At 44.6% G+C, this 15,235-nt stretch overlaps 1 protein-coding gene across 1 annotated transcript in view; it reads right to left on the bottom strand.

Moving 5' to 3' along the window:
• Positions 1-15,235, bottom strand: part of LOC126190587 (matrix metalloproteinase-2-like) — a 903,752-nt gene that overhangs the window by 34,130 nt on the left and 854,387 nt on the right. The window contains exon 5 of the mRNA XM_049931032.1: positions 12,259-12,404. Within this exon, the coding sequence (XP_049786989.1) occupies positions 12,259-12,404 (146 nt within the window). The remainder of the gene's footprint in view (positions 1-12,258; positions 12,405-15,235) is intronic.

Here is a 15,235-nt window from a genome sequence, read left to right as displayed (position 1 = left end):
CGTAGAGTTTTCAGTGCTACCACACCAGCAAACCTTAGGGAAACAATCACAGAAGTCATTGTGAGATATACGACGAACGTATCCGTTAGAGCAGGGTGGCGAAATTTGGCGTTAATGGGCTATGGCAGCAGACGACAGACGCGAGTGCCTCTGTAGCGCCTCTCCTGGGATTGTGACTACATCGGTTGGACCCTAGACGACTGGAACACTGTGGCCTGCTAAGATCAGTCGGGGTTTCAGTTGGTGACAGCTGACGGTAGGGTTCGCGTGTGGCACAGACCCCTTGAAGCCATAGACGCAAGTCGTCAACAAGGCACTGTGCAAGCTGGTAGTGGACCCATAAAGGTCTGAACTGTGTTTACGTGGAACTGACTGGTCTGTCTGGTTCACCTGAACCGATCATCGACTGGAAATGCTAATGTTCGGCTACTTGGAGACCATTTGCAGCCATTTGTGGACTTCATATGAACAACGATGGAATTTTTGTAGATGACAATGCGCCATGTCGCCGAGCCACAGTTCTTCTCGATTGGTTTGAAGAACATTCTGCTCTATTCAGGCGAATGATCTGGCCACATAGATCGCCCGACATGAATCCCATGGAACATTTGTGGGAGGTCAGTTCGGGCAAAACATCCTGCACAGACAACACGTTCGCAATTATGGACGGGTATATAGGCAGCATGGTTCAGTATTTCTGCTGGTGACTTCCAACGACTTGTTGAGTCCATGCCACGTCCAGCTGTTGCACTATGACGGTTAGAAGGCGGTGCGACGCCTTATTAATACGAGGTGTATTCAAGTTCTAAGGTCTCCGATTTTTTTTCTAATTAACTACTCACCCGAAATCGATGAAACTGGCGTTACTTCTCGACGTAATCGCCCTGCAGACGTACACATTTTTCACAACGCTGACGCCATGATTCCATGGCAGCGGCGAAGGCTTCTTTAGGAGTCCGTTTTGACCACTGGAAAATCGCTGAGGCAATAGCAGCACGGCTGGTGAATGTGCGGCCACGGAGAGTGTCTTTCATTGTTGGAAAAAACCAAAAGTCACTAGGAGCCAGGTCAGGTGAGTAGGGAGCATGAGGAATCACTTCAAAGTTGTTATCACGAAGAAACTGTTGCGTAACATTAGCTCGATGTGCGGGTGCGTTGTCTTGGTGAAACAGCACACGCGCAGCCCTTCCCGGACGTTTTTATTGCAGTGCAGGAAGGAATTTTTTCTTCAAAACATTTTCGTACGATGCACCTGTTACCGTAGTGCCCTTTGGAACGCAATGGGTAAGGATTACGCCCTCGCTGTCCCAGAACATGGACACCATCATTTTTTCAGCACTGGCGGTTACCCGAAATTTTTTTGGTGGCGGTGAATCTGTGTGCTTCCATTGAGCTGACTGGCGCTTTGTTTCTGGATTGGAAAATGGCATCCACGTCTCATCCATTGTCGCAACCGACGAAAAGAAAGTCCCATTCATGCTGTCCTTGCGCGTCAACATTGCTTGGCAACATGCCACACGGGCAGCCATGTGGTCGTCCGTCAGCATTCGTGGCACCCACCTGGATGACACTTTTCGCATTTTCAGGTCGTCATGCAGGATTGTGTGCACAGAACCCACAGAAATGCCAACTCTGGAGGCGATCTGTTCGACAGTCATTCGGCGATCCCCCAAAACAATTCTCTCCACTTTCTCGATCATGTCGTCAGACCGGCTTGTGCGAGCCCGAGGTTGTTTCGGTTTGTTGTCACACGATGTTCTGCCTTCATTAAACTGTCATACCCACGAACGCACTTTCGACACATCCATAACTCCATCACCACATGTCTCCTTCAACCGTCGATGAATTTCAATTGGTTTCACACCACGCAAATTCAGAAAATGAATGATTGCACGCTGTTCAAGTAAGGAAAACGTCGCCATTTTAAGTATTTAAAACAGTTCTCGTTCTCGCCGCTGGCGGTAAAATTCCATCTGCCGTACGGTGCTGCCATCTCTGGGACGTATTGACAATGAACGCGGCCTCATTTTAAAACAATGCGCATGTTTCTATCTCTTTCCAGTCCGGAGAAAAAAAAATCGGAGGCCTTAGAACTTGAATGCACCTCGTAGATATCTCGAGAGTTTTGTAACGTCAGTGCATACGGCTTTTTTTTGCTGTGCATCCGCATGGCGATCCGAAGTAGGAACTGTGCTGTCATCACTTTCGTTTGTTTATTCGCTGCCAAGTTGATTCTGATCTGTGCCGAGCAGCTTCGCCGCGGTGCTGAGGCGTGTCTCGCGGCGCGACGACCCGCGGCGGAGCGACAATCGCGGCGGCGGAAGCGCCTATCGCGGGCCGGCCGGCTTTCCGCGCCTATCGCCGCCCGCACAGCCCAGGAAGCCCGCCAGACGCCGTATCGCAGGCCGCCGGCCTTCCCTCCAGTTAATAATACGACGGCTGGCCGCCTGCGCCTGCTGGCGCGATACGTGCGTTACTTACGTATCAGCTCGTACGAGGAAGACGGCGCGAACAGCCACAAGCGTGTTTGATTCGAGAGAGAGAACAGAAAAGTCCAAAACTACCGTGAACTGGCAGGCGCTCAAAAAAAGAAAAGTCTAATATCGTGAGAAAACATACCGAAAATATTCCGACAGTGGGTGGAATCCAAGATGTCACTGCGCCATCGGTATACTGCTCCGTGTAGGTACACCAGGTGGTTAGAATTAAAGTGCAGCTTCTCACATGGGCCCAGTATGGGCTCTGATTATTGTATGGCAGCGAAACTTAGTAGATATTCTAAAGCCTAGTTTACACGACGACATTGGGTTGCGCCACTCGTTGTGTGGAATGAGTTGCACGCAAGTGGTTTCATATGTGACTGTAGACACGGCAGCACCAGTGTACACTTGTTTCCTCGTTTTGTGGGTCCCTGAGTCGTGTCTGAAATAAAAGTTTTGGCAGCTGCACGTCGCACGAGTTCTGATAGTTAATGTGGTGTCACAGCCAGACACCACACTTGCTAGGTGGTAGCCTTTAAATCGACCGCGGTCCGTTAGTATACGTCGGACCCGCGTGTCGCCACTATCAGTGATTGCAGACCGAGCGCCGCCACACGGCAGGTCTAGAGAGACTTCCTAGCACTCGCCCCAGTTGTACAACCGACTTTGCTAGCGATGGTTCACTGACAAAATACGCTCTCATTTGCCGAGACGATAGTTAGCATAGCCTTCATCTACGTCATTTGCTACGACCTAGCAAGGCACTATTACCAGTTACTATTGATATTATGAGTCATGTACAGTCAAGAGCGACGTTCACCATTTATGGATTAAAGTTAAGTATTCCACCAGCTACGTCCATTTTTCTAAAGTCTAATTCCCTTGTCCTGTTCCAGACCTCACGCCAGCTTGCTTGAGCTAAAACGCGTGCCTTTTCGGCTTCCTCTAGTACCCGGTGTTGGCTCTCCTGCCAACCCACAACAGTTAAAGCTTGTTGCGTGGAATCGCTGCATAAGGAAAAAAAAAATAAGAAACGTGTTTCGATACGTGACTGGATGAAGAAAAGACGTGAGCTCGCTTGCTCAGCATCCTTGCTGAAATAATTTATAACGGAAGATCCAATAAGTTCTTTTCATTATGTTAGAATGTCAGAACTGTTCAGTTAATTATGTGATAAGGAATAAAGGTACTGCAATGCATGAAGTACTGTCCCCAGAACTGAAATTACATATCATATTGCGTGCATTATAATCGACAACACTCGGCATGCTATAAGATACGGTTTTAGTTGGAGATGACGCTTTTTCATTAACACCAATAATTATTAACATTAATAGTAATAATTTTTAACATTAGCAACAATAATTACTCGAAGCAGGCCGCATTAAGAAGAGAATGGTTTGCAAACTACTCTCGAAGAAAGATCTTTACAGTGGCAATATTTCAAAATTCTAACATATGTGAATGGGGAGCACTACAGCGAGTTTTAAATAGATGAATATTGAATAAAGAATGCAGCTTCTTGAATTTGTATAGCCTTCCCTCCTGTCAACAATATTCCTGAACAAAGAATTGGCCAACTCGAACGATGGGACTTCAGTCCTGTAGCCGAGAGCATTACCACAGCTAGAATTACGCTTGCTTGTATTTTTCTTAATTCAGTTGTATATGTGCTCCTAACTCAATAAATTTTTCCCTGCAGCTCAGATATTGTCAAACTATCTATGTTATGATCGCACATGACGGTCTCAGCGGCTGCAATATGTTGCTTATTTTTGTAATCAGCATCACTGAAATCCTACAAACACATATGCAAAGCATAGATATCCAAAAAGCGAACATTATTCTCCGTTCCCCACTTCATATTTCAGTTTGTCTACACTCTAAGAACACACATAACCTCAAAACTCATGCAACTAGTGTCGCCAAAGTTCGAACACACCGAATGTGTATAGTTTCACCAATGAGTTGCGCAAACGCGCGGCGCGCATGCGCAGTGGCCGGTAGCGCAGTTGCCTGCAACCTAGTGTCACCGTGTAAATTAGGCTGAATGCGCAACCGATTTAAGCTGGAAAAAAATAGTTCCAATTTTGACCACTAGGTGCTAATATGACACTGTGAGTGCACGAAAGACAGTACAAACGTTTCAATGTGTAATGAATTAGGAACAGAACGTGTGCAGAAAAGGTCAAACAAGTGAGAAAGGCATAATGTTGATTTTATTATTAACCACCACTTTCACAGTTTGTTAAATATCAGCATGAGGGGCTTCGACGGGATATTGTATGGCGCCAGATATGCACCTGGTGGCGAAAATTGGAACTAATTTATTACAAGCGTGAATCGGTTCCCCATAAACGCACTAGCTTAGGTACCACGTTTCACTGCAGTGCGATAATTACAGGCCACACTGGACCTCTGTGGTGACATGCTCTTTAATTAAAACCACCCGGTAGTTTACTACACTGCCTGACAAAGTGAAGCACTCTCATAATGGCAGGTGCAAACGAAATGAATCTTCACGGGTTGTGCAGCAATCTGACGTTATTTCAGTGATTACAAAATTGAGTCAAATGCAGAAACAGCTTGGTAGTATGAGCCCACTTATCAGTATGACGTTGCGCTGCCTCTGGCCTGGAAGCATGCACTGATTCTGTTTGGGAGGGAGTCAAAGACTTCGTATCATCTCCTGAGGTAACCTGGTCCATAGCTTTTGTAACTGGCCCTTGTTATCCTGGTCTTGTAGACGGGAGAGAGTACACAATATTTAGAATAGGAACCCATGTCCGAAGACGTACCATTTCCGTTCTACGACGTTTTCAATTCAGATGTGCAATTTGCTCACGTCTCAGAGTTGCTTTTCCCTAGTAGGCAATAGGGTAAACACGATGACGTGCCACTGAATGTGAGTCAGAAAAAGTAGTTTCAGCATGGCGGTGCACCATCTCATTTCTCACGTGTGGTTCGGATACATCTCAACAGACAATATCGTGAAATATGGATAGGCCGAAGTGTTCCAACCGCGTGGCCGCTGCCATCGCCGGATTTAATTCCTACGCACTGCTTCTTGTGGGGTCGTATGCAAAGTTCAATTTACGAGTAATATTGAAATTACTGTTATTAATTAATCTAACACAATAATTGATGTAGGTTATCAATTAATAGTAAGATCAGTAGGGGAAGGTGTGGTGAAGCGGCCAGGACGAGAACAGTGGCTACTGCACATTTTCTGCCCTGAGCAGTGCTGCCTGCCAGAAGTGGTCATGCTACCTGTAGTTGTAACATATATCACCAGTTCTAATATCACCATTGTTATTGATGAGATTGACAGAGGAAGTCTGTGCCGTTATATTTCAGTAAAAACTCTATTTTCAGTCATCTGATGTAACTGAAGTCATTTATGCTATTCTTGTTACCATACTTGCAAGGAGAGTAGTAACTTTTTACGCGCAGGATTAGTCGAGCGGTCTGAGGCGCTGCACTCATGGACTGTGCGGCTGGTCCCGGCAGAGGTTCGAGTCCTCCTTCGGGCATGGGTGTGTGTGTTTGTCCTTAGGATAATTTAGGTTAAGTAGTGTGTAAGCTTAGGGACTGATGACCATAGCAGTTAAGTCCCATAAGATTTCACACATGGCGTCTGATCGGGAAAAGTGGCCACACCAATCGTCGGGAAAAGTGGCCCCAATAAAGAGTTAGCTACTTCCAAAAAACACGCATAATGCAACAGATAAGACTGACTTCCAAACCCTTTTATATATAAGTTATCATTCAGCATTATGTCCCTTTGTAACGATTTTGAATTAATTAAATTATATTATTTAAAACTACGTCTGTTGTGTTATTTTTGTCCTAATACAAAAGCCTGTTCAAAACAGGCTGTTGCATCCGCTTGGTGTCCTTTCAGATAATAAAGCATGAAGATGCATGAAAAAAAGTGCCAGGAAATTAGGACAGCAAACATGGGATTCTGTTGCGATGGGACTGGCTTGTCGCTTAGTTACGGAAAATTGGTCACTATGTATGCCTTCAGAGAGACGAATGTAGTTCCTACATATTTTCTTTTTCACTTAGAAATATGTGATCTCTTACAACCGTGGTATGATGAAAATTCAGTTTCTCTTTGAGTGGCCTTCTATCTCCTCCTCTCCTCCTCCCCCCCTCCCCCCTCCGCCATGCGGCCAGAGGTGTCGCCCTACAATGTCGGTATTGGCTCTAAGGCAAAAAAGTTTTGACGACCACAACGTTAGGCAGTCCACGCTGGCAGACCACATTGACCATATCGAGTAACATCCTGATGTTGTCAAGATCACGTCCGTACAACCGACTGGCACATACACACCGGTTCACTGCTTAGACTTAGCTCAAGTAGAGGAGGGTCACTAGATGTCTGAAATCAAATCTACATCACTTACAGCGTTCCAAAGCGAGTGTATGCTCCTTCACGGGGTGACTTAACATTTTGTCCAGTGATACAAGTAATCGTTGGTCCCACGTTTTATCATTCTTAGGACAAAAGAGGCATGTTTTCCATAGTTTCCTTAACCCACTCCAGGAGAATGCCAAAATGATTCGTCTTTTTGAAACTGATAAAGTGCGCCACTTGTAATGAACGCGACATTTTCGCTTTAAACTCTTTTTCTCTGCTCGTTCTCTCTCCCTTATCTTTCCCGATGGCCGGTTGTAATGCATGTTATTAGCACAGAGATCATGGTAAGTCGGTTGTGTCGAAATTTATACTACTTGCCACAAGAGTATTGTGAGTTACATAAAATATTTTCTAGTTACCCAGAGAACTGACAAGGCAGAGTACAAAGCTGCTAACAGGAAGTTAACAAAGCTGTGAGAGTGCAGAACTCGCGATGCTAGGCAATGTGTTTAAGTCTTGGGTTACAAATCTACTTAAATTATTGTATACTTCTATTTCTTTATTATATGTTAGTAATGAGCCATACTTACACACCACACATACTCTACTCAGCTTGTACATCACACACATCTTGTCAAGCACTATAATGATGAGAAGCTTTCTGCATCCAGACAGACGCACGTCACACAATGTTAAACGAAGTGGCGACGATAACTTCTCGTAACAGCTTACAGAATGCATCGGGTCAGAATATATGGCGTACGTAGTTAAGGAGATTCCTTCTGAATGCGCACATGGACTACAGATTCTACGTTGTTGTTGTTGTGGTCTTCAGTCCAGAGACTGGTTTGATGCAGCTCTCCATGCTACTCTATCCTGTGCAAGCTTCTTCATCTCCCAGTACCTACTGCAACCTACATTCTTCTGAATCTGTTTACTGTACTCATCTCTTTGTCTCCCTCTACGATCTTTACCCTCCGTGCTGCCCTCCAATACTAAATTGGTGATCCCTTGGTGCCTCAGAATATGTTCTACCAAACGATCCCTTCTTCTAGTCAAGTTGTGCCACAAATTTCTCACGCGTCTTCGGATTGGGCACTGTCCTCTCACACATAGCTTTCTATTACGGCGGGAGGATCCCCCGTTTTGTGATGCTTGTGGTGTGCACATCTCTGTCCGGCACATTTTAACAGACTGCATTTTATACCGCGATGCAAGGGCAGAAGCACAAGTTGATGGGGATCTGCCCTGTGTTTTAGCTAATGATGAGATGTGTGTGTCTAGGGTTTTAAAGTTTTGTGATGTCTGGACTCTGGCCTAAACTTTTAGGCTGGAGGTTTTAGTGTATTGCTCCTCCCTTTTTTCCTTGCGGTCAGCCAGCCACTTCCACCTGCTATATTGTTTTAGCGCCCTCTACCACTTCGTCTAGTGTTGTCCATGTTTTACTGCTGGCGGTATGCTTCGTCCCACGCTTCGGTGTGGGTAGGCACATATTTTTCCAAGCTTGTTTCCTGTGTCTTACGTTCTGTTTTATCTTACTGTTCTGAATCTTTTCTTGACATCCGTCTCAACCTGTTACTGAGCGGGCGCTGAAGACCTTGCCGTCGTGCGCCCATACAGTCTTCTCCATTCATCCATCACAATTTTCTCTTCTCCCCAATTCTATTCAATACCTCCTCATTAGTTATCTGATCTACCCATATAATCTTCAGCATTCTTCTGTAGCACCACATTTCGAAAGCTTCTATTCTCTTCTTCTCTAAGTCGGCCGCGGTGGTCGTGCGGTTCTAGGCGCTCCAGTCCGGAGCCGCGTTGCTGCTACGGTCGCAGGTTCGAATCCTGCCTCGGGCATGGATGTGTGTGATGTCCTTAGGTTAGTTAGGTTTAATTAGTTCTAAGTTCTAGGGGACTGATGACCACAGCAGTTGAGTCCCATAGTGCTCAGAGCCATTTGAACCATTTGAATTTCTTCTTCTCTAAACTATCTATCATCCATGTTTCACTTCCATACATGGCTACACTCCATACAAATATTTCAGAAAAGAGTTCCTGACACTTAAATCTATACTCGATGTTAACAAAATTCTCTTCTTCAGAAACGCATTCCTTGCCATTTCCAGTCTACATTTTTGAAAGAAGACTTGCACTTGGCGGTCGAACTTACCCAGATGGGGGCTCTAGGCCATACGTATCAGTATCTGTTACTGGGAAGTAACTAGGTACAAATATTGGACATCAAGAAGTGACGAAAAACACAAGATATTCGATCTTGAGAAGAAATATGATTCGCAAATCTGGTAGGTCTGCTCCGTGGTCAAGATCGTCCTCAGTCTCGCTAAACCGCCCAATTCAATACTCCATCCTAATGTGATGTGCAGAGTGTGTTTTTCATGGATGAAGTCTTCACATCAAATGAATTTACTCGTACGTGAATCATTTATTGTTCTTTGTTAAATTACTTGCGACTACCTGTAGTTGTGTAGAGGCTCAAACACACGTGGAATTAAATCACATATTATTGCTACACACACACACACACACACACACACACACACACACACACACAACCCCGTTCCCTCTGTATGGGTTGGAAACAAACACCCACCCACTAAGGCCTAGTGTGCGTGAGCATGCAGATCCGAAGTGATAGCAGATTAAGGACAGACGGGGCTAGCACAACACTACTGAGATAATAGTCCACAACGGACCATTTTAACCAGGCATAATTTGGAAAGAAAATACCACAATTACATTAATAATGGAATTCATACAATCTAAAAAAAAGTACTGAAATAGGTGCCAAAGGTAGTACTTACTGTACCGGGAGACAATGCTCCATCAGCGAAGAAAAACCATACTCAAATTGTTAAAGAATCTTACAAAAGGAAGAAATAGAAAAAAACTATATTCATGGGCGAGCGAGAGATATACGGTCTAATGGTGGCACATGGCAGTGAACAAGGTAGTTTACCTTAGCGGCTGTGTCGAGGCGTTAGTGGTCCGGGCCGTCTGCGATTGCAATTACGAATGGCCATCGTAATATCAGATGGTCATGTTGTCGCAACTAGACAACAAGACCATGGATTGATTTTCCGACTAACCGGCAGTACTAGATTGACTTCCTTGTGCCTGTAGGACTCAGTTAACTATCTCCACGTGGCACCTAGGCGGTAGGACCGTGTGGTCTGGAGGCCGACTGTATCAGCTACGGAAACGCGTCTAGACTGCACAAAAGCTCAGGTCCGAATGAGGCAGAGCCCTTGCTGTGGGAGTCTCACTTCGGGTTTCGGAGAAAACTACCGACTACCCGGAAGACTCTACTTCTCACAGACAACGTAACAGTGCTAATTTTCACAGTTTCGGACAGGCTACTGTCGTGAGCACGTACATAAAGAGATGGGACAGTGAAGTCACAACTAGGCGCTAAATGGTTGGGCGCTCACAACTCTTCACAGAACGTGGGATTCGGAGGCTTATCTGCTCTGTAAAGTGATCTGTGGCATCTCTGGCGGAAGGGAACAAGTGTTTCGGATCACACCGTTCATCGTAAATTGTTGAACATGAAGCTCCAAAACATACCACCCCTAAGTGTTCACATGTTGACCCAATGACATCGTCAGTTTCGGTTGCAGTGGGCACGAAACCATCGGGATTCGACTGTCTATCAATGTAAACGTGTCCGCTTTTTGGGTGAAGCGCATTTTTGCTACACTATATCGATGGTCGTCTCCACTAACGAGGTGAACGGCAGTTCGAAATATCCTGCGCGCCACCGAAGCAGGCTGATGGAAGCAGTATTCTCCTGCGCTTGCATGGGATCTGTGGTAGTAATCGAAGACATGCTGACAACTGCGAACCGCCAGCATCCTTTCATACTTTCATGTCTTCCCCCGGGGCGATGTCATTTTTCAGCAGTACAACTGACCGTGTCTCTCAGCCAGAACCGTGCTACAGTTGTTTGAGGAGCATTATAGTGAACTGACTTTGATGTCTCGGCAGCCAAATTCGGCTCATATAAATCCTATGGAACCCAACTGGCTCGCTGTCAGGCGCCATCAGCGCGTATTCAAATCAGCAGTCCGTTATTTATGCGAGTTACATAACCTGTGCGTAGACTTCTAATGCCACATACCTCCATAAACCTATTAAGGAACTGTAGGATCCCTGATAAGCAGAATAGGTGATCTATTTTATTGCAAAGACAGACAAACAAGCTATTAAGCAGGTAGTTACAATGTTTTAGCTCATCAGTGTATAAAAACCACGAACCGCAAAATTTATGAACAATAATCTTATACCGTGGCGTCATCCCTGTGTATTTCGTATCTCTGTTCCGCCCTCGGAACACATACAAAATTACAAATAACTTACAGTTAACATTAAATACTTAACATTCAAATGTCTTTGATAGCTTCAATAGTTAGGCTGTAATCCAGCTCTGGCGATAATAGCTTGCCTCCCCTGGAGAAGGTGGCATCACATACGGTGCGATTCTTTTAACAGGCAATGAAGCTTAAGATTTAAATTTTATCGATGGCTGATGAGTAATAGTCAATTTTTTCCATTCATACTTATTAATGATAAGTAACTTCACATATGACCGAATCAACAACACCTGTAACGCCAGTGGCGTGATGTAAGTTCACACTCCGTTGTGAAAAGATATTTTCAGTATCAGTTCTCCGTAAGTGTCTGATGTGGCACGATCGAAAATATGTTACTTGGGCCTATTTCTCAAAGGTCTTAGGGGATAATACTGGAAACTTCCTGAAGTATGGTTTGCCACAATTGTATGAACAGATCTCTGCGTCACGTTCTCTCAGCAATACGGCTTCTAAAGCTAACATTTAATGATCGATGGACTGGGCGCACCGGTCAAATCGACTTGCCAACGGGGTGATATGATCCGTCTTCCATTAAGTTTTGGGTCTGAAGACAAAGCTAATTTTTCAATGAAAGTATAGCAAGACGCCTATTTATAGCTTATGTTGCGAGTACTCTACTCTCATGAAAGGGCAGCAACACATTCTCCGAAGAGCTACATGTAATTATTCACTGAGCGCTGAGATTTACACTGAAGTCAGTGGTAGAATTTGCAACAACTTCAACTGTTTTACATTATTTGTTTGCTTTTGCATTACTAAACTGCGTCTGTAAGTTTATTATTTTGTGATTTATATTTTATTTGTAATGTTAAAACACTGTAACTACATCGGCTGGTAGTTGAATGCGTACTTAAATGAACTTTTGAACAAATGAACTTTTGAACAAGCAACTGTCCATGCTTCCGGATCATAAAATGGCTGTCATTCCTCAAGAAGCACGTTTTAACTGAAAACATTGAGAACCGTACATTTTATCATTAAAAGAATCCCAGCTCTTGATTCGGCCAAATTGGGAAACAACACTCACCTTGTCCCGAAGCGTCTTCTTCGCCGAGAAGCCAGATCTCATCCTCGTCGAAATGAGCGTCTCCTCCTCTCCCTTCTCCCGGGAAGAAGGCGTGAGCGAGGATCTGGCCTCGCCCGTCGAAAGGGAAACCGTCCCCGTGGTACAACCTGCGGAACGCCCAATTCTTTGTCAAGGACTGCCTATATCCATCAGAAGTAGGCACTTCATCCTCCTGCTTTTACAGGAGGACTTCAAAAAGTAAGTTGCACGTTATTACGGCAGGCAAGCAATTTTTACTGACTGTTGCACTGCACTTCAGAGTGACACAGATACATGACAACATTTTTCAGTGTAGACACCAAGTCTCTGCAAATAACATTCTGAACGTTCTACTAATCTTACAATTCTTCGATGATAGAAATTCTCTCTTTGGTCTCGGAGCCATTTGAAAACTCCTCCAAACGTATTTGTGCATGCACACTGAAGGTGGATCCATTGCCCTTCCTTTCCTTTCCTTTCTCCCCTTCTTCACCTTCAATTTACATATAATGTAACACAGCTGCGGATTCTGCGTGGTGCACAAGTACGTTCGTCCTCCTATGGGAATTTCAGAGTAGCGAACATGGAGGAAATGAACATGGACGGCAGATAGGGAGCTCTCGGTGGGAATGTGGATCGGCCGTGAGGCGTGCCGAGATGTCCGTGCAGTTGTGATAACGCTGTCCCGAATGACGCAGTGATTAACGCACCTGGCTAGTAAGCAGGACATCCCGGGTTCGAACACCGATCCCGTCCACATTTTCACTCATCGCCGCTGATTTCGCGTAACGTTTCAAATGGCTCTGAACACTGTGGGACTTAACTTCTAAGGTCATCAGTCCCCTAGAACTTAGAACTACTTAAACCTAACTAACCTAAGGACATCACACACATCCATGCCCGAGGCAGGATTCGAACCTGCGACCGTAGTAGTCGCGCGGTTCCAGAGCGTAGCGCCTAGAACCGCTCGGCCACCTCGGCCGGCTCGCGTAACGTCCCGATGCAGCTGACAGCAGTGATCCCCTCCCTTTCCATTCCCTTCTGCACCTTCAGTTTACATCCCACATTCTTAAACTTTGGAGTATGTTCCCAGTTGCTGCACCCTTTTCTTCACACAATACGCACATATTTATCGCAGCGCAGCAGAACAGTGTCTGCAGGGGGCCCAGAGCATTTACTCAATCCTGGCAATGCGCTAATCTTGCTGCGTAATGGTCTTACAATGGGCGGACGTATGTAACTTACTTTTTGAAGTCCTATCGTAAAACACAGATACATTTTTAAGAATAAAAAGAAAGGAAAGAAATTAGGATTTAACGCCCGTGACATCGAGGTCATAAGCGTCGGAGCACAAGTTCGGAAGGTTTGAGGGTTGGGAAAGGGAATCCGCGATGCCCTTTCAAAGGAACCATCCCAGAGCATTGGCCTGGAGCGATTTAGGGAAATTACGGAAAATGTAAAATATATGGCCGGACGCGGATCTGAACCGTCGTCCTCCTGAACGTGAGTCTAGGGAGCCAACCACCACGCCACATCGCTCGGTTTTAAGAACAAGTATCGCGTTAAAACATTCATTCTGAGGGTGAACTTTATACAGTTCCGAAGGCGCAGGAGTAGATGAAACGTGAGATTTCTCTCCAGATTACAAACTAAGATTTGACTTGTATTAATGCCGATGAGTGATAAATGGATATGCAGTGCAGTGTTGTTTGGACTGTTTTGGACGATTATCAAAATGAAAGTGAATAAACGATGAAAATCGGTACGTACAGCCATTTTTAGGGCTCCATACCTCAACCGGCAAAAAAAAAAAAAAAAAAAATAAGACGTCTTATAGAATCACTCTGATTCTATCCGTCCGTCTGTCTGTGTGTCTGTGTCTGACGGTTAAGACCTCTTTTTCTCAGGAACGGTTAGACGTATCAAGTTGAAATTTGAGTCACGTACTAAGGTCTACGGTCCCTTGGCGGTGTAAAAAATTCAAACTTGTAAGTCAATAATTTAACAGATACCGCCATTTATGTCACATATTTTGATACTCGCGAACTCACCGACCAAACCTATAGTTACTTCCCGTTGACCTAGAAACATGAAAGTTGGAGTGAAGCAAAGTTCCACTGCAGAAGTAAAGACAAATCGACAATTTACGGATTTTTCCATCACATTCCACGAATTTTTTTTTGTCGCATTATCCGACTGCCCACCTGTCCGCCTCTTAAGAAGCCTTTTTCTCAGGAACAGGTAGACGTATCAAGCTGAAATTAATGTTACATACTGAAGTCTACCATACTTTCACGTCGTACACAGTTTAAGCTTCTAATTCGCTGAAATCAAAAGTGCGGCTGTTTATGTCACATATTTTGATATCTTGCTAGTATCGATATCAAGAAAAAAAACCTGTCTAGATTCTCGATTCCCGGAAGCTCATAAGGAAACCTCGGTGCGCGAATCTTACAAGCAGTTATCCGGATTTTTTATCTTCCATATCATCAAAACACCGGGTGATCAAAAAGTCAGTATAAATTTGAAAACTGAATAAATCACGGAATAAAGTAGATAGGGATGTACAAATTGACACACTTGCTTGGAATGACACTGTGGTTTATTAGAACAAAAAAAAAAAAAAAAAAAAAAAAAAAACAAAAAAGTTCAAACAATGTCCGACAGATGGCGCTTCACCTGATCAGAATAGCAATAATTAGCATAACAAAGTAAGACAAAGCAAAGATGATGTTCTTTACAGGAAATGCTCAATATATCCACCATCATTCCTCAACAATAGCTGTAGTCGAGGAATAATGTTGTGAACAGCACTGTAAAGCATGTCCGGAGTTATGGTGAGGCATTGGAGTCGGATGTTGTCTTTCAGCATCCCTAGAGATCTCGGACGATCACGATACACTTGCGACTTCAAGTAAGCCCAAAGCCAATAATCGCACGGACTGAGGTCTGCGGACCT

This window comes from Schistocerca cancellata, chromosome 1, assembly GCF_023864275.1.
Source record: "Schistocerca cancellata isolate TAMUIC-IGC-003103 chromosome 1, iqSchCanc2.1, whole genome shotgun sequence".
NCBI classification, from domain to species: domain Eukaryota; kingdom Metazoa; phylum Arthropoda; class Insecta; order Orthoptera; family Acrididae; genus Schistocerca; species Schistocerca cancellata.
This window is presented reverse-complemented; position numbering and strand designations above follow the sequence as displayed.